At 56.7% G+C, this 17,959-nt stretch overlaps 5 protein-coding genes across 5 annotated transcripts; 3 read left to right on the top strand and 2 right to left on the bottom strand.

Moving 5' to 3' along the window:
* Positions 1-97: 97 nt before the first annotated feature.
* On the top strand, positions 98-3,298 carry B0I36DRAFT_359962 (ABC transporter; the record flags this gene model as incomplete). Its single annotated transcript, XM_046158219.1, has 10 exons — positions 98-307; positions 396-485; positions 567-1,039; positions 1,119-1,183; positions 1,272-1,779; positions 1,833-2,120; positions 2,182-2,236; positions 2,312-2,812; positions 2,882-3,024; positions 3,100-3,298. The coding sequence occupies 10 exons, from the start codon at positions 98-100 to the stop codon at positions 3,296-3,298; spliced, it is 2,532 nt and encodes an 843-aa protein (XP_046017507.1).
* An 828-nt stretch (positions 3,299-4,126) lies between these two features.
* B0I36DRAFT_359961 (uncharacterized protein) lies at positions 4,127-4,946 on the top strand (the record flags this gene model as incomplete). Its single annotated transcript, XM_046158218.1, has 3 exons — positions 4,127-4,316; positions 4,399-4,569; positions 4,681-4,946. 3 exons carry the CDS (start codon positions 4,127-4,129, stop codon positions 4,944-4,946), a joined length of 627 nt encoding a protein of 208 aa, XP_046017506.1.
* A 1,524-nt stretch (positions 4,947-6,470) lies between these two features.
* Positions 6,471-8,488, top strand: B0I36DRAFT_420844 (uncharacterized protein). The gene is made up of 2 exons (XM_046162170.1): positions 6,471-7,540; positions 7,749-8,488. Exons 1-2 carry the CDS (start codon positions 6,674-6,676, stop codon positions 7,986-7,988), a joined length of 1,107 nt encoding a protein of 368 aa, XP_046017505.1. The 5' UTR covers positions 6,471-6,673; the 3' UTR covers positions 7,989-8,488.
* A 226-nt stretch (positions 8,489-8,714) lies between these two features.
* B0I36DRAFT_316082 (uncharacterized protein) lies at positions 8,715-10,718 on the bottom strand. Its single transcript, XM_046152960.1, has one exon. It carries the CDS (start codon positions 10,649-10,651, stop codon positions 9,101-9,103), a length of 1,551 nt encoding a protein of 516 aa, XP_046017504.1. The 5' UTR covers positions 10,652-10,718; the 3' UTR covers positions 8,715-9,100.
* Positions 10,719-11,063: 345 nt separating this feature from the next.
* B0I36DRAFT_316081 (glycosyl hydrolases family 18-domain-containing protein) lies at positions 11,064-17,722 on the bottom strand. Its single transcript, XM_046152959.1, has 8 exons — positions 17,233-17,722; positions 16,877-17,140; positions 16,645-16,770; positions 16,551-16,574; positions 16,015-16,480; positions 15,751-15,956; positions 13,278-15,690; positions 11,064-13,167 (listed from the first exon to the last, which is right to left on the bottom strand). Exons 1-8 carry the CDS (start codon positions 17,373-17,375, stop codon positions 11,272-11,274), a joined length of 5,538 nt encoding a protein of 1,845 aa, XP_046017503.1. The 5' UTR covers positions 17,376-17,722; the 3' UTR covers positions 11,064-11,271.
* Positions 17,723-17,959: the final 237 nt, after the last annotated feature.

Below are 17,959 nucleotides of genomic sequence, written 5' to 3'. Positions count from 1 at the left end.
TCGTCCACACCTGCCTGAGGCAGTCTGGACTGACGGCTGTTTTGCCTCTAGCCAAGACGACGAAAGGCGCACGACGACGAACGACGACGACACCGCCATGGCCAATCTCCAGCTGGGCCTCGAGATTGCCTTTTACCTCTACCCGGTCGGCCTCTTTGCCGCCCTCTTCGCCTCCCAGCTCGTCGCCTATCGCTACCGCAATGCCCCTCGCGCAACCACCGCCAGCGACCAGGACCGCGCAGATGGCCTGCGCAAAGTCTATGCCCGCCTCATCTACGCCGTCCAGCTCTTCCTCCCGCCGACCCTGGTATGCTCTCTCTCTAGGTCCCCGTGTCTCTGTCTCGTGTCCACGGCTGAGCAATGGCTGACTGACCTTTGCTTGCCTGCCCCATTAGCTGGCCAGTGTCGTCCTGATTGTCGCCCATGCCGTCCACGACAACGACCCCAAGCCGGGGCATGCCGTCTTCCCCTACAGCGCCTATCTCGTATGTCAACCGTCTCCCCGCGTCTGCCGTCTTTACTCAGGCTGCCTTTCCTCCTAACTCATCTTTGACCACCGTCACCAGGCCTCCCATGTCGGCGTCCTGCTCTACTTCCTCGCCGGCCTCCTGCCCGACCCGGACGGGCCCTGGACGCCCACCCCTGCCCACGCCCACGCCTGGCTCGTCGCGGTTCTCCTCGAGGTCGTCATCAATGCCGTCATGCTCACCCAGGCTCGCCATGCCCCTCTGCCCCCCTCCCTCATCAGGACCCTCTTCATTCTCGGCATGGTCCGCGTCGGCCTCCTGTGCTTCATGATCGCCCTTATGGCCCATTGGCGCTACCGCCTCCGGCCCGAAAAGGCCGTCGCGGACGACGAGACAGAATCCCTGCTTGGCAATGGTGCAAAGAATGGCTCTCCTGGCGCCGGCAAGGGCTATGGCTCCACAAACGGCACCACTCCGGCTCCGGGCCCGTCTGCTGGCAAGCCTCGTGATGCCCAGAGCTCCGGGTGGTTCGACTACTTTGCCGGTTTTAGGGTGCTGTTCCCTTACCTATGGTACGCGCAATCTCTGCCTCGCAACTCGTCGTTGCAATCGTGTCAATTTCACCCGACTAACCAAAGGCTACTACTTCAGGCCTGCCGACTCGCCCATGCACCAGCTGGTGGTTGTGCTATGCGTCATCCTGCTTGTCGCCCAACGTGAGTATCTAGTCATTGACAAGCCCATGACTTGCCATTTCATCCCTGCATCTCTGCCCAACCCACAGTGCTGACTGACTTTGCCCAGGCATCGTACAACTTGCCGTGCCTTGGCTTCTCGGCCAGCTCGTCGGCTCCCTTGGCAGGGGTCATATCCCATACAAGCAGGTCGTCCTTTACATCATCTTTCGCGGCCTTCAGGGCGGCCAGGGAGCGATCGGCGCCGCGCGATCTGTGCTCTGGATCCCCGTCTCCCAGGGCTTGTTTCGCCGACTCTCCTGCGCGGCTTTCGAGCACGTCCTCGGCCTGTCGATGGACTTCCACCTCAGCAAGCGCATCGGCGAGGTGACAAGCGCGCTGAGTCGCGGCGCCGCCATGAACACATTTCTCGAGAATTTTCTGTTCCAGGTATTCCCCATGATTGCCGACATCTTTCTCGCCGGCATCCTCTTCTTCTTCACCTACGACGCCTTCTACACGCTCATTGTCTTCGTAATTATGTGGACGTACATCTTCTTGACCATGTACATGGCCAAGTACAGAGGGCGCCAAAGGCGCGACATGGCAACCAAAGCACGCGAGATGGACGCAGCCAAGTATGTAGTCATCACTCCCCCCAACAGTCGCATTTCTAACTCTACGAAACCAGAACGGACGCCATCATGGCCTATGAGACAGTGCAGTACAACTGTGCCGTCACCGCTGAGACCACCAGGTTCCGAGACCAGGTGACGATTTACCAAAAGGCGGAGCGGCTCGTTCTTCTGTCACTCAATCTGCTCAATGTCACGCAGAGCTCCGTCTTCACGCTCGGCACAGCCATGATCGTGGGCGTTTCGGCCTACAAGATATCCATTGGCCAGCAGACAGTGCCGGACTTTGTCACCTTGATCACTTACTTTGCGCAGCTCCAGGCCCCACTAGGTTTCTTTGGCACGTGAGTGCATTCGAGCTACGCCTTTGTCATGAATTGGGCTTTGCTGACAGCGGGGCGACAGGTACTACACTATGCTGCAGAACAATCTGATCGAGGCCGAGCGCATGCTGGATCTTGTAAGCCCATCCCGGGCCCCTTGTTTTCTCTCACTCTCTCTCTGCCTCATGCAAGGTCGCTGACAACAACTACAGTTCAAGGAAACGTCTGGCATTGTGGAGAAACCCGATGCTAAGCCCATGGCCACACCCAAGGGCGAAGTCAAGTTCAACGACGTCCGCTTCTCCTACCAAGGTAAGGGCCCCGCGATCGACGGCATCAGCTTCACCGTGGCTCCGGGGACCAAGACCGCGCTGGTCGGCGAGTCGGGCAGCGGCAAGTCGACGTGCCTAAAGCTGCTGTACCGCTTCTACGACATCAACAGCGGATCAATCACAATTGACGGCCAGGACCTGCGCGACGTCAAGCTGGACAGCATGCGCAAGCACATCGGGGTCGTGCCTCAGGACACCGTACTCTTCAATGCCACCATCATGTATAACCTGCAGTATGCGAACCCGGACGCAACTGAGGAGCAGGTGTATGCAGCAACCCAGGCAGCAAACATCCACGACCGGATCCTCAATTTCCCCGAGGGTTACAGCACCAAGGTTGGCGAGCGGGGGTTGAAATTGTCTGGTGGTGAAAGGCAAAGGGTATGTGCCTCTAAAGTCGTGCCCGCGGATCCGGGATGTGAGGTAACTGATTGCTGACTGTTGTGCCAGATTGCCATTGCCCGCGCCATCCTCAAAGACTCGCGCATCCTCTTACTCGACGAGGCTACGGCGTCCCTCGACTCGCAGACGGAGCGCTTGATTCAGGACGCTCTCGAGCGGGTCACTCGTGGCCGGACCACAATCACCATTGCGTAAGCTCAGGCTCTGCCTTATTCCAAGATTCGCCCAGCACCAAGACTGCGGCCGTACTGACGATGCGATAATAGCCATCGCCTTTCAACGATCACGACATCAGACCAGATCCTGGTCCTCCATGCGGGTCAGGTGGTCGAGCGCGGCACACACGACGAGCTGCTGGGCCTGCGAGGGCGGTACCACGCCATGTGGGAGAAGCAGACCACGATTGAGAAGAAGGCCGAGGAGGCGGCAGAGGCAGTACAGACTGTGGAGGGCGCGACGGCGTAAGTACTACGACTGCAGAGCGGGTCAGATAAGCATCAGACGTACGGTCAATGAAATACATCGCGGCTGCTATTTGCCAAGCCATCTTGAGAATATTGCCGACGCGACACCTGCCACGAGATGCTGTAGCTCGAAAGGCTCAGACTGTGCCTGATGAGAAAGTATTGCCGCTCGCAATACCAAGAGTATCACGTTGTCCCCTGCATGATGCCGACGCAACCGTCACCGGTCTTGGAAAGATTACACGGTACCTTTCAACTTGTCCCTTACAACTACTCACTGCGCTGTCTCCACATTGCCACGCAGCCGTATCATCGCAAACCAAAGGAAAACATCGATCATCATAAAATGGCTGTTTGTGGGCCATCTCAGACTGCGTTTCTGTCTCAGGACCTCCGTTCTGCGTGTCGCGGGTTGTTGATAAACGTCCGCTGTGCGTATGACCCCCTTTGGCTTATTGAACTGATCCAGGCAAGACCTCCGGTTGGTGGCTGACCCTAAACAAGCTGAAAGCTGAACAGCCACGCGCCCGTTACCGCTTTAAGCGACAACCTTCAGACATGTTCTTAGTCTGCCCTATGATATCGCTCCCGGCCAACTGCGCTTGGTTTATCGATGTGCATTTCAGCGTTCCAATGTGTCGCTACTTGAGACATGCGTGCCGCGCTTGGGCGGGCCAGGGAAGAGTAGATTTCTGCTGTGTTTCACAGCATGTGTAGTGTTCGGAGTACAAATTCGTGGCACACGCTGGGCTGGTTTCTGTTATCTTCCGAGATTCCATCGTCCACTTCATCCCATTCTTCAGAAGAGCCTCAACAAATACCCTCCATAATGCATAAGACCTTCCTCCGTGGTGTCTTGCTGCTTGGCTTGCCTGTCTGCCATGCTCATCTCGACGCCCAGCATCCTCTTGCCCTCCCTCACGCCGACCACTACAACGAGGACCTTGGCCCCTTAGACCTTGACAGCCCTATCACGACGCTCAAGTTCAGTGCCCCTGCAAACGGGAAGCAATGCACTGGTAAGCAGAAAACCGATCAGCCACCATGCTGAACGAAACTGTCCGATAATGGCAAGACATGAAAACTGACAAGACATTACAGCGCAGAACACGCAATACGCGTTCACGAACGCGGAGCTCACAGACGCCCTGGAGATGGCGGAGGCGTGCTATGACTGGAACCAGGGAAGAGTTCCAAAGGCGCCTACCTGCTGCGAGATGAGCCCAGGCCCGAACCCCACAATCAGAGACGACTGCTGCAAATATGTTCGAGGTAAGATTTGTGACACGGGCCCTCAGCCGGGGAGGAAGGGTGGGGATTTAGCAGTGTCTATTGTTCTTTTAGAGAATCTTTACCGCTAACTAAACATGTGTCACAACGAAGCCAAACCCCCGCCGAAGGGGTACCCGAGCAAATTCGACAACATGGGCAACAAGTTCCCAGTCCAGCGGCCCCCCAACCCCAAGGGCCAGTGGCCAAAGAGCCTGTGGGAGTTTCCTCTCCAGCCGGGCAGTCCGACGGCGTGGTGCGGCGGCGCGCCGGGTGCCGTGCGCCTCATCATGAACGACAATTACGACTATGTGGGGATCCTCGTGCATGACAAGGAATTTGTCCATCCTGGCTATCAGGGTTTCGTGGAGTGCGTCTAGAGTGAAGGGGTCTGGCCGGCCTGGGGAGGAGGGGGGGGGGGTGGACAGATGAAGCGGCATTGGGAAGCATACTTGTGAGGGCTAGGAGGGTATCCTCTGCGGACAATGGATGTCGGCCTTCCGTGTCTACTACAACAAGGCGAGCTGCTCCTACCGCTCATAGCCAGGACGGAGGTTGACCCCGGAACCCCACGGCAGTTTGAAGGGGGCAGGGATAAGGGAGAGTCACGTTCTGGAGTGTGAAGGGAGATTGTCGTGACCGGTTATAAGCTAAGCAGAACGAAGTCCCGGAAGAACACTAATTAGGGCTCATGATAGTGCCAGACACAGCCAGCAGCCTAAGGCTCAAAAACCAGTGCGCGATCACCGACTCTGTTGTCCTGGGCTTGGAAGGCAGATAGATGTGTGGTGCTGAGGTGGAGAATCACCTTAATTCTTTCTTTCCCTAGTCTTGCTGGTCTATTCTCCGAAGTACAGCCCATGGAGTAGGATATCCCATTGTCTGCAAACCAGTGAATGGCACAGAAATACTTGTCTGGCGCCACTTGTCCCGTCAAACCTACTGGCTAATGGCCAGGGAAGTACTGAGTTCGTTCATGCTGTGATGCTTCGTAATCCACCTGCATTCTTGCCTGCGATTGCAACATTAGTATATGCCGACCTCCTCACACTCCCATGTCTCCATGAAGTGCCAAATGGTCTACTGCTTCCAGCCTCCATAGTCACAAAAGCCGGCACGCCTCTGTACATGAACGTGCTGCCGCGCGACCTTTAGAAAGAGAAAGATGGCGAGCAAGTCCTCTTTCTTCGTATCTTGCAAAAATAGACGTGTCGTTGGAGGTCCCTATTGCGTCATGTGTGCATCGTGCAGACGGCAAGGCCTGCGTTGCGGCCAGGGCGAGGCACCAGAACAGATTTCCGGGCCAAGCCACACTCGTCACTGTCAGCTTGTCCCCTGCCGCCTCGTGCCAATCGGTTGGCCTGCGCAGTCTCTGGTTGCAGTGAGGCGGTTGTCGGCGCCGACAAGCACTCCGGATCCTTGCATGCTAGATTTGCCAAACAAGTAGTATGGACGGTATCGCACAGCTCATTGCTCAACCCCTGTATCTCGCATCCCTGGCCCGCATTGTGGGAATGGACCCCCTGCCCCTGATCCGTATTTTCCTTGCCTCAACAGCGCCGGCCCCCGCGCAAACAGGACTAGCTTGGGGCTAGTGGGCGGTTGGTCGCGTCTGACATGCATTTCGCTATCGGTTTCGGAGGGCCAGGACGCACGCATCTACCCAATGGTGGATGGCTCTCAGGCTCTCTACGTGCCAATTCGCACAGGATATCGACAGAGGGCGTACCCCATTGGCGCGTGTAAGGCTGAATCGGTGCCCGCCAGTCACATCGACCGTTTTCCAGGATTGGAGCAAGCGGGTCAAATGGTCCTGGTGGCAGCCAACTTCTTTAAGGCAGGTGGATTTGCTGCCGCGCGACAAAGCCTGTGGCGAAACGCGTGACCTTGATCAGCTCAAGGCTGTGTATAAAGGTGATCCTTCTTCCGCGCTGGTTGTCACTTCAATGCGTCTCCGCCTTGCCCAGGGACGCAGGGAATTGCGCCAACACGGCCGGTGTCTAGGTTTATTCAGGTCGTTCCTCCAGCACCCAACCAGCGGATACTCAATCCAGGGGCCACAATAGGACCCTTCGTGCCGTGCCGGACGCCACATCCTTCAGCCACGATGCATATCGCCTCGATCACAGTAGGCCTTCTGGGCGTTCTAGCTGCTGGTGTCTCGAGCATACCCACCTCACCAGCTGCCGGTATTGCAACCCGCCAAGCCACTTGCACCACAGACAACGCCATTGTCCGCAAGGAATGGACTGCCATGACCCGGGCTGAGCGCCTTGCTTACATCTCTGGCATCAAGTGCTTGCAATCTCTGCCTTCGCGTTTCCCTGCAGGTCTCATCCCTGCCGCCATCAACAACTACGACGACTTCACGGCGGTGCACATCAACCAATCCTTCTCGATCCACATCTCGGGCACCTTCCTCTCATGGCATCGCGAGATGTTGCACATCCTCGAAGGGGAGCTACACTCAAAGTGCAACTACCCGGTGCAGCTTGGCATTCCGTACTGGAACTGGCTCAAGGATCCCCTGCTCGACGTGTCTCCCATCTTCTCGGGCGCCGACGACACTCTTGGCTCGAACGGCGATCCTGACCCGAACCCGCAGCCGATCCAGCTGACCGAGAACGTCTCCATCCCTCACGGCACTGGCGGGCTTTGTGTGACCAAGGGCCCATTCGCGAACATGGAGATCCGCTTCGGCCCCTTCTCTCCGTTGCTCATACCCGGCGGCGTGATACCTGCGAACTGGACGGCCTCTAACCCCCGCTGTCTGACGCGGGATTTCAACCCCTACATTTCGACGACACACTTGAACGTAGCCTTTGTCACGCTGCTGCAGGCATCCTTGACAATTGCCGATTTTCAGGACCGGTTGACGCCGACCGCGTTGGGGGTCACGGGCTTGGGCTTGCATCGCGCGGGACATCTTGCGTTGGGTGGACCAGCGAGCGATTTCTTTGCCAGTCCTCAGGATGTGAGTCGGTTTCTCTCTATATTTTTTTGTGGCCTTGAATGCATGAAAACCATGTCTCCTGTTCCTGGGGGCCTGGCAGCACTGGATCCGCGTCCGAGGCGCGCTTGCAATCTAGACCACGATCCTCTTTCAGACTGCCCGAATAGCAAGGAACATCGCCTAGGCGAGTCGAAACATCGAGCTAACCTTTATTTTGCTGGGAACTCAGCCAAGCTTCTTCCTACACCATTCTCAGGTGGATCGCATGTGGACGATCTGGCAGGACAGCGACATCACCAGCGGACGACGGTACGCGTACAACGGGACCAGCACGACGAACAGCCCAGTCGGGGTCACGCCCGAGGTGAACAACTCGACCGTCATCACTTTTGGCCCACTTGGGGAAAGCATTTCCTTAGGGGAAGCGGCGGACCCCATGGCAGGGAGGTACTGCTACCGATATGAGTAAGGTAGGTTGTCGAGCGGCTTCGGCAGAATGGAGATGCTCAAGTATAGGTCACAGGAGGCTTGTTTGCCACTGTAATAGTTTACTGCTACTGCAGGAGTTGACCGCCATGACCGATCGAGCAAGGGTCTTTGACTGTGGCTGGAACATTCACATCTTGTTAGAAGCGCATCCACAAGCACATACGACCATAGGATCAAGAAAATTGAGGGTCCCGTCCGCTCCCCTGTTACACAAGCTTGATACCGCCGAACTAGTAGTTGGGTCGGTGACGACCAGCGAATCCTCGGTGTTGTATGTTTTATTTTTATTTTTCGGCTTTCATCATTTTTGTCATTTTTCCGGTCCTCGTTTGCTGCCACGTTGTCGTGGTATTGCAGCACGACAGTGGGACATCGCCATCGGCTACCCTTCGCCAGAGTGGAGGTTTCCATTGACTGGGTTTCGATACAGTCTTTGCATACATGATCAATGAAACAGTCTCTTCCAATTCCGTGGCTTGTACGTCATCGTCAATGGGTGTGCTGGCGCTGCTGCTTTCGGTAGTTGAAGAACCACCATGCCACGACGCTGCCCTTCCGCTATCTCCTCCTCTCTGGAGATAGATCATGCTTGCATAATCAAGGAAGACTTACCTACATGAAGTCGAAGAAGTTCATCCTTATTAGTGAAACAACGAATGTGCCGGGCACAGAGCGCGCACCTGACTATATTCAAATTGACAAAATTCAAGTGTGTACTTTACTTGCCATTATGCCTTTCCGTGCTACGAGTCGAGCAAGCACTAGTGCGCATTCTGAAATGGATTGATGGCCCAGTCAAGTAGAGGCAGTAAGTGTGCTTTGTCTGGTGTCCTACGTAAGGAGCAAAAAAACGCCCGTGCGTATTGATATCAAAGAGTTGATCATTACCTAGGTTAATTTATCGTGTCGTGTGACAGGCTAAGCTAGGTTGCAGCAGAGCACCTCAACGCTGCCTTAATTCTGCACTAAAACTTGCCACGAATTGCTACACTGCATCTCGGAGCCTGTGTGGCACAAATGGTCTTGCTAAGACGCATATAGTTGTCTTAAATTTCGTTCGCTTTGTTTAACAAAGTCTGGGTCGTGGCATTTTCACTGGGTAGGGACAGGCTCCCATACGGCTCGGCCATATGTGACGCTGAAGTCTCCAAGGTGCCTGGTGTGGTCGAAACTCAGATCGAGCCATTCTTGTCGTCCCAGGCTCTCGAACAAGCTCATGGTCTCGGGGCTGGGTCTCCAGTCGCCGACCTGCCACTGCACAACCGGCCCTTGTCCTTCCGTGTCGCCACCGGCAACGTACTTGACCCCCCACCGGTGCACCTTGTCCTCAAAATCATACGCCTCGAGACCATACTCGGGCGCCCTGGTCTCGCCTGGGTACCACCACAGGTATGCGAACAGCTCTGCGTCTTGCAAGTCGGGCATGTTGCCGTGGGCCACGGCCCGTGCGAAGGCTGCTAGCAGGGGCTCGATCCTCTCCCGGCAGGGCTCGGTCCGGAACATGTCGGGGAACTGGTCACCCTCTTTCCCGCCTGTCGGGTCGTCTTCCCATTCCTCGTCCAGCTCCTGATCCTCCTCCGTGTCATAGTCGCGCGGGTAGTGGTCCTCGGTGATACGAAACCCCCCGTCCGCCGAGTCGTTCGGGTCCTCGCCGCGGGGGCCGACAAAGTACCAGCGTCCGTCGGGCCTGAGCGGGTGGAACTCGATCCTCATACGGCGCATGTGTCGCCACTGCTCTTCCACGGGTGCTCCGGGCACAGGAAAGAGATCTTTGGTGATCAGGGCGCGGAGATCGAGGAAGTGTAGCTGTGAGGCCAGGGTGCGGAGCCCAAGAGACAGCGGGTCTCTGTCATCCGCGGCCGGGTAGATCAGGTTCGGCCTCGGGACGGCCTGATCCTCCTGGGACACTCCCCTCGGCGTCCAGAAGTGCAGCGCGGCACGGGTCAGGCTGGCCGGGATCCTCCTCCCGCCGAGATGCTGCTCCTGGTCCGCCATGGCCGCGCCAAACTCGTGGCGGGCATCGCGCAACGGACCCTCCCAGGGACGCGTGTAGTGCTCGCGCACGACCCGGCTGGGCATGGAACCAGGCATCGGGCGCTCCCACATCCAGGGCAGCCGGAGCTCCTCGGCTCGCGGAAGGTGGACCAGGCACCGCAGCGGCCACAGCAGCGAGAGCGGCCGCACCTTGTACGCCTCGCGCTCCCAGTCTCCGCCGTTGTCTGGCAGGGATTCGACCGTCAGGCTGCGCACAAAGGGCAGGTCCGGCAGCGTCTCCGGGTCCTGCAGCTGTAGCCGGCGCGAGTTGTACTTGCGGTGATAGCAGTATGGATCACCCTCAAATGTGTCTGGCTCGATGTAGATGCTCAAGCCGTGGCTGGCGGGCGCACTTGCGTCTCTCGTCTGGGAGTCGTGGGCGGCGAGCTGCTGGAAGAACGTGTGGATGCGCGCCGACAGGTGGGCGCTGATGGCAGTCGTCTCCTCGATGGGCTCGTGGCAGGGCAGAGGTTCCTCGGCGGAATGCAGCAGCCGTGGCATCGCCACAGTACACTTGAACTGCTGGGCGGTTCTGTCGGGCGAGATGGACTCCTGGATCTGAGCCCGGGCTCTCGCCTCGGGGTCTGAATCTTGTATACGAAACGGCATGATAATGGAAGAGCAAGAGACAATTGGTTGTTGTTGAAGCTGCCACGGAAGGCAAGGAGATTGGTTGGTGGAGTGAGTTGAAGACTTGGGGGGCCTCAAGGAGACCTGAAGCATCTTATATGCGTGAGAGGCATCGTGCCCCACTCTTATGACCAAACATGCACCCTGGTTATAGAGACTGTCGGTCCAGGGAGGAGATCGTCACCGTGCCAGGCACCAAGACCCCGCTTGATCTCCCACGGTAACCTCCGAGGGGGGCGTGAGGGTGTCTGTAGCAGGTCTGCCAAGCACTGCGTCGGTTGCGCCCGCCCCCCAAGGGTGGGACTTCAGGGGTCTTGAGTTGGTACATTCACAACGTGTGGACTCTGATCGTCCTCGGATAGAGCATAAAGAAACACCGACTTTGCAGATACTCGCATGAATATGCCATCTGCTGTGCCCATATTTCAGCGCCTCAAAGGCTCGTGTCATGGCTCTTTTGCAATATTCACTCCGGTTGAATCGGAGAGCCAGATTCTTTTCGGTGTTCAAAACGACCCGCGAACCATCTAGCTGTGGCGTCTGATTTTGATTTACATGATTATCTAAGTACAGGCTACGGGTATCTGCGCCTTTGCCAATCAGAATGGAGTAATCCAAGGCTGCAACCCGTTGATGATCACCTCCATGGTCTCAATGTCCTCGATCAGCTGCAGTGTCTGCAGCTTGCGGTCCGCCACGGCCTGCGTGTCTCCCTGCGCGGGAGCATACTCGGCCTTCTTGGCGTCGGTGGTCCAGAACTCCTTCATCTGGTTGTAGAAGTTGTTGATGGGCTCCATCGCCCGCTTCTGCATGGCGATGAAGCGGTACTTCATGAAGAAGTCCCACTGCTCCCGCAGCTGCATGGGCTGCCATGTCTTGTACCCGGGCCGCGGGTTCGCGGGCAGCACCGTGTTGTCGAGCAGGTCGAGAATGTCGCCGATCCTCCGCTTCTGCGCTCGGAGGACCGTGTACACCTCGACGTCGTTTTGGTAGTTGCGCAGGGCGATGCCGTCGCGCATCTTCAGGTAAGCCTTGCGCGCACCCGACGCCGAGAAGATGTAGTTGGCATTGCCGACCGTGAGCCACCTGTCCGTATTGACAATCCGGTTGTCGGCCCAGGCGTTCATCTTGATCGGGGTGTTGATTGAGCCCTGCAAGGAGACATATTCGTGCGCATTCCACCCATTGGTAGGGAATTGCGCGGCAATATGCTCAATCACTAAGAGGGTGGCTTGGCCATTTACCGACCTGGCAGATTCAATATTTGCGGTGACTGTGTGGGCAAACATTGCATTCACATAGGTGCATAGACTGACATCGCCGGTCGAGCCCAGGGCCGGACTTGGGAAGGCGTTGCCGTGTTCGCCATTGAGATAGTTGAAGAAGTCCTTGATCATCTGAGCCTCCAGGATGTGCTCCGAGTGGTAGTTGATGCCTGTGATACGGCTTGGCAGCGGATTGCCCCAGTGGAAGCTGCCGCACGTTTGGGGGTCATACCAGCCGTAGACATTGGCGTTGGGAATCGAGCTGTCGGTGGGATACCTGAACTTTGTCGTTGGCAATTGACAAATGTTGACATCTTTGTCATTGATGTTTCGCTCAAAGAGATGCGCGAGGCTGTCGTCTTCGTCAAGTGCTATCGCAAGAAGATCTGTCTCATTGGCACGGCGGTGATGATGGCCGTGAGGATGGCCCGATCCGTGACTGCGTCGGTGAGCGTCAAGATGACTGTGTAAGCGTTGCTCCAAAGGCGCGGATCTCTCCTTGATAGTCCCCTCATTAATAGACTCCAAGCTGGGACAGCCAATCTGTCCGTTGTCATCTTCGTCACCGTTGGCTGCAGGTGGGCAGAAGAGGTTGCCAATAGGAATGCGTATGGGCGGACCATAGACCCCACCTCTCTTAGAAAATGACGATGGGTGCGCACCGTGGGTACTGACAAGCTCCGGTCCCTCCCAAAGAGCAGGCAAGAGATGGCCTCCATACGGAGCTGCTGATGCAGAGTGGTTGTTGTTGTTGCTATCGCTTTGGATGAGATCCAAGCCCCTCTTCGTTGGAATCGGTCCAAGGTCGGGACATGTGCCCTTCTTGAATATGTTCTTTTTGCCCTCACTCAAGGTCACTTCGGCGCCGTTCCATCCAATGCCGAAGGGGTCTGGTGCAGTCACTCTAGCAAAGAGTCGGGCGCCGACGTCAAGTTCGTACGTGAACGGGCAGGTTCCCGCGCTCGATACGCCTGCTGTAAGTCCGGCAGTGACAGTTGCCTCTCCCACGACAGCTGCTCCAGCGGGCTCGACCTCCCACCTGTCATCAAAGCGGATGCCAAATTCAGCCGCGGCCGAGAGCTTGACCTCGATATCACCCGAGACGGCGACGCCAGCGTAAAACTCTGGTTTCTTGATACCTTCGAAATCTCCGGTGCGGGCGAGATCCGTCTCACTGTTGTCGATAAGCGAGGGCTTGTATCCGCTATTCTCTGGCACGACTTGGCGAACCTGGACAAAAGGGAGAGGGAGGAGTCAGCGAGAGATCCAATCTAGCGGGCCCGTGAAAGAACATGAAAAACAGGGGATGGGGGAACAGGCGGTGGCCACGGGTTACTCACATTCCATTTAGCGATTTGCAGCTTGGTCTCGACGGTGCCAGCCACAGCAAGACGGGCATCGATGCTGCCCTCGACCACAAGCTGGGGTCCGATCGTTGCAATACCCGGGATCTTGAATGATGCGCCCGGGAAGGGAATGTCGGCAATGACCTTCTTCTTGCCGTATTTCACTCTGGCGACAGCCTCGAGCGTCACGACACCGGTAACCTCGCCCTTGTTGTAGAAAGTCAGATAGCTCTGGCTCAGATCCAGGGGCAAGTCCAGACTGGTGACGATGAGGGTGAAGCCGAAGCTCGACTCAACCTTGACGTTGAGCAGAGCCTGGGCGAGTAGATGGCCATCATAGCCGACATCGCCCCTCTTGCACTCCCAAGTCTCGTCGATAAGTTTAGCTGTGACCGTATCGTCGTATTTGTGATGAAATTCACGCTTGATCTCGGGCTTAACAAGGGCCGCCAGCCACTCGAGGATGCTCTTGCCGAACCAACGCTCGTGCAAATCGCGCTTGTCAATCGGGTTGAGGTGGAAGTCATCTCTAAACTCTTCCTCGAGCCAGCGTACAGGGTTCCCGCCGACGTCCTCAAGCGTGCGCCTAGTAAGACCGTCTCTCTTTCTGCTGACAGATCCAGCAACAATGTTCTTCCAGTAGTCATCCTGATTACTAAAGTCAATGCGCATCTGAGTGTTGCCGAGATCACGCGGGACGCGGTGAAAGTTGTAGTCGAAAGTGAGGTCGTACACAACCGGCTTAAGCTGGGCAAGGTTGGACAGGTGGCGAGGTAGGAGGTTGGTGTGGTCGTCTCCCGGGCTTGGCACCATGGACTTGGCCACCGCGTACTTTCCGGGGCCGCAACCCTTGGGCATCTGCAGGATGGTGCCAGGGACGCCATGACCGAGACCAATCTTGCCGCAGTTGCTCTCGGGCGTGAAGTCGGTGCAGACCATGCGGACGGTGTGCTCACCCTCGGTGACGGCATCGTTGCAGTCAAAGACATCCCAGTGGGAGCCGTCGCGCTTGTCGAGTGATACCTGCAGCTCCTCGGGCGAGACTAGAACGACAAACTGGAAGGCAGCTTCATTGGGATCCGTGTCGCCGTTCGCAGACGACTTGTCCGTTTCGAGGGTGAAGTCAGTGTCAAGACCGCCATCCGGCGGGTGCTCGAACAGGTTCTTGAGAGGGACCGGGAGGAAGAGAGGCTCGCCGTCCGACTCGCAGCAAAAAGTGCGGACACGGTCATGCCAGCCACATGTCTCACCACCTCCGAAGTAGCTGTCTGTGATCTGGACGGTGTTCATGTCTGGGCAGTGGCCATCGAAGCAGTTGCCAGGTTTGCCATACCACGCGCAGTTCTTCCACTTGTCGACCTCGTCCTCTGGGCAGCAGTACAGCTTCTTCGTGTCGAGGTCAAGCGCATCAAGGACCTCGACCAGGAGAAGGCCTGTTAGGGCCGCGAGGGGATAGGCTCGGCCGACGATCCGCAGGATGACCTTGGCCACATCATCGAGTATGTCCAGGACTGTGCCAGAGAAGGTCAGGGGAAGTTCGCCCTGATGGCACTTTTCGCCAACGCCGCGCCACTTGCAGATGTTCTTCTCGCCCAACGCGCTCTTGCAGCAGTGAGCAACCTGACCGTCCCAGCAGCTGGCGCCACCGCCATACTTGCTCATGTGCGTCATAACCTCGTCGTCCTTGCAGTAGCCATTGCAGAACTTGGTCTCGGAGCCTCGCCAGTGGCACTCCTTGGGATCGGGAGCACCAGAGAGTGGGCAGCAGAGCTCGCTCTTCTTCTTTCCGTCGCACTTTTGATCGGTGATCTTGATTTCACCCGGCTTGCACGAAGAGCCACAGGCCGTAATGTAGCACTTCTCGTTCGTGCCCGTCCAGTTCTCATCTCCCTTGTCGCTGGACTTGAAGTCTCCCAGAGGCTTGGGGTCGAGTACGGCAGACAGTGCAGACAATGAAGCGTCGTCCTGATCGATGGCCCATATCAGGTAGCCTCCCAGGCCGAGCTTGCTGGCTAGCTCCTTCTTCTGCTTGAATGTGTCTTTATCATCAAACGATACCCACTGGTCGCTGTTCCAGGTGATGTACTTGACGCCGGCTTCCTTGTCGTGCACGGGCTTGATCTTGTTGGTTTTAATGACCTCCTGAATCTCACGGTAGCTCAGGATGCCAGATTCGCCACTACAGGCACCTTTGGTGGCGCCGCCTTTGAATAGGCAACCGGGCTTGTTGCATGACGGATCGGCCAGCTGGAAGGCGCGCCCATAGAACCCAAGCCCCATATTAAGCTTGTTGGCGGGCACGTCGTTTCTCCAGAACAGGTCAAACGCCAGGCTCATCTCTGTGAGATTGGTGTGGCCGTAGATGTGGGAGCCGATGGGGTTCTCGCGATCCCAGACTCCATGAAGACTAGGGAAACTATCAGTATACTGCGGGCATCCGTTTCAATGAGAACTGGGAACAACGTACTCGTAAGACATGACATTAACAAAGTCGACATGGTCAACAGACTTCATGTCGAAGTGGCGTAGATACCAGAAACTGGTTGGAGCTGTGAACGAGACGATGTACTTGTTCGGCTGTTTTTTGTTCTCATCGTCCAGCTCCTTCAGGAACTTTGTGAAGTTTACCCCGTCCTCGGGAACACCGCCACGGTCGTCGGCACCAGGATATTCCTGCCGGTGATGAATGATTAGCATCGGGCAATTGCTTTGTCTGCACAGGCGAACGTACCCAGTCAAAGTCAACACCATCGAATGCGTGTTGGCGGAGGAAGGATAGCAGATTCTTGATAAAGAGCGACCGGGTCTCCTTCGAGCTGACCATGTTGCTGAAAACCTTCTGCAGGGGGCCAGGGTCGTTATGGGTCCAGCCACCGATGGCAATAATCGTCTTCAAGCCGGGATTCTTCTTCTTAAGACTGGTAAAGTCTGTGAAGAGCTTGGCCGGGAGTCCGTCCATGCCAATGATGTTGTACTCGTTGGGCGTGATGAAGGCAAACGAAAAGTACAGATGCGTCAGGGAGTTGACGGGTATGTCGTCGAGTCCCATGTCTTGACATGTAGAGTTGTGCCGCCATGCCTCGTAGTATCCGATGACACGGTTGAGCTGGTCGGAAGCCTTGTTCTTCGGGCCCGGCTGGTCGCAGTTGGACTGGCAGCCACCTGTTGCGCCATGGTCTTCCTTTTCACAGAAGTCCCTAGATGGGGCAAGGAAAATCAGCTGCCATAATTGTTTGTGGTGGTCCCGAGAATCCGACTTTCACTTACTTTGTCATGCCACAGAAGCCCCACCTGTAGTCTTGTCAGCGAAAGTGCCATCACAATCAGGTCTGCCATTGGCTCAGAGGTCGATTTCACTTACTTGCCACAGCAAACGTTGAGCGGACACTTCTGGCCCGGGACCTTGGCGTTCTTGCCGCACTCCGCCTTGGCATCGCAGTTGGACCAGCAAACCTCGTTGGGGGAGATGCCCGAGGTGCCACAAGCCCTGAGTGGAGAACGATTGTCAGTATGTAAAACCAGCTGTAGGACGTCTGCCGGCTTCGGAATGCGTAGGATCGTGGAAGAACGGCGATCGTAATACAGGGACTCACTCTTCGCCGTAGTTGCATTGCCCCGTCTTTTTCGGACAGCAGGCCTTGTTCCCACAGGGACGGTCTGGACCACAAGTGTAGTCGTCTCCCCCGACGACCTGCCTGCCAAACAATGAAGACAGTTCTGTGCGTCCTAAAAGGGAAGTGCCGGCTTCTGGCGAGGCAGGGACAACCTCATCGCCATCGCGCGCGTAGAGTGGGCTATCAGCACTGCAGACTGGCAGCTCATACTCACGGCGGGTCTTGGCCGAGTAATCAAACGGTCTGTGTTCGCGAGCCATACATGCACGTTAGCTCATAATCGACAGAAACGTTGCTGTCCAAGCATTCCAAGATGGATCCTGGGGAGTACTGACGACACAACCGCTCGGCAAACATTGGGAGCATCGGATGGCGACAGACTGCTGCTTGCCCTTGAAGTGATGACTGCCGCGAATGTAGGAGTAAGGAGCGTAGACAGAAGCAAACAGCTCCGTGCGAGTCGGGACCACGGGCCCATTCTGCCCCGGGGGTGTGCGTCAATAGGCGCCACCCTCTTGAATGTGCTGCGGGCGAACAAGAGTCCGTTGACCTCCAAACCAAAGCAAAGGAGTATAGGGGAGGGCAAGGAGAGAGTGAGCGGCTGCGAACAACGAATGGCGCAAGCTCATGGTCTATGTAGTCATAGAGTGAAGGATGGGAGCTTAGCAGGGAAGATCGCGGAAGAAGAACGTTCTGAAGCCTGCGGAGCCCGTGCTCACACATGCTCGCATCACACGCCCGATGGACGAGGCCGATATGAACCAGGTTTGGGGTCCGCTCTGCTGCGGTCGCTTAGTGATTGACTATGCCCGAATTGTTATCACGTCCGACCAGCATGCTCACGTCAGAAGGGAGTTTGTGTGGCAAGGCTCAAGTGCCATCGTGCTTTTCATCCCTTCAGCCTTGATGCATGCCCCCCTGCATACGGCGGTTCCCGGGAGTGGTCTGACAGCTCTATCCCAAATTACACGACCCCTGCCTCGTGCTGTCCCGTACCTGCCGACTCATCTTGGCAAACTATACTACCGAGTATTGCACGCGGGCACTGCATAAAGGGCCGAT

This window comes from Microdochium trichocladiopsis, assembly GCF_020744255.1.
Source record: "Microdochium trichocladiopsis strain MPI-CAGE-CH-0230 chromosome Unknown B0I36scaffold_2, whole genome shotgun sequence".
Taxonomy (NCBI): Eukaryota; Fungi; Ascomycota; class Sordariomycetes; order Xylariales; family Microdochiaceae; genus Microdochium; species Microdochium trichocladiopsis.
The sequence above is the reverse complement of the archived record's forward strand: the minus strand, read 5'-3'. Positions and strand labels throughout refer to the sequence as shown.

Coding starts and splice junctions, on each gene's coding strand:
- B0I36DRAFT_420844 (XM_046162170.1), top strand. CDS start 6,674: ATGCATATCGCCTCGATCACAGTAGGCCTTCTGGGCGTTCTAGCTGCT. Junction 7,541..7,748: donor TCTTTGCCAGTCCTCAGGAT/GTGAGTCGGTTT, acceptor CTGGGAACTCAG/CCAAGCTTCTTCCTACACCA.
- B0I36DRAFT_316082 (XM_046152960.1), bottom strand. CDS start 10,651: ATGCCGTTTCGTATACAAGATTCAGACCCCGAGGCGAGAGCCCGGGCT.
- B0I36DRAFT_316081 (XM_046152959.1), bottom strand. CDS start 17,375: ATGGGCCCGTGGTCCCGACTCGCACGGAGCTGTTTGCTTCTGTCTACG. Junction 17,141..17,232: donor GTTTGCCGAGCGGTTGTGTC/GTCAGTACTCCC, acceptor TCGCGAACACAG/ACCGTTTGATTACTCGGCCA. Junction 13,168..13,277: donor TGCAAATCGCTAAATGGAAT/GTGAGTAACCCG, acceptor CCTTTTGTCCAG/GTTCGCCAAGTCGTGCCAGA.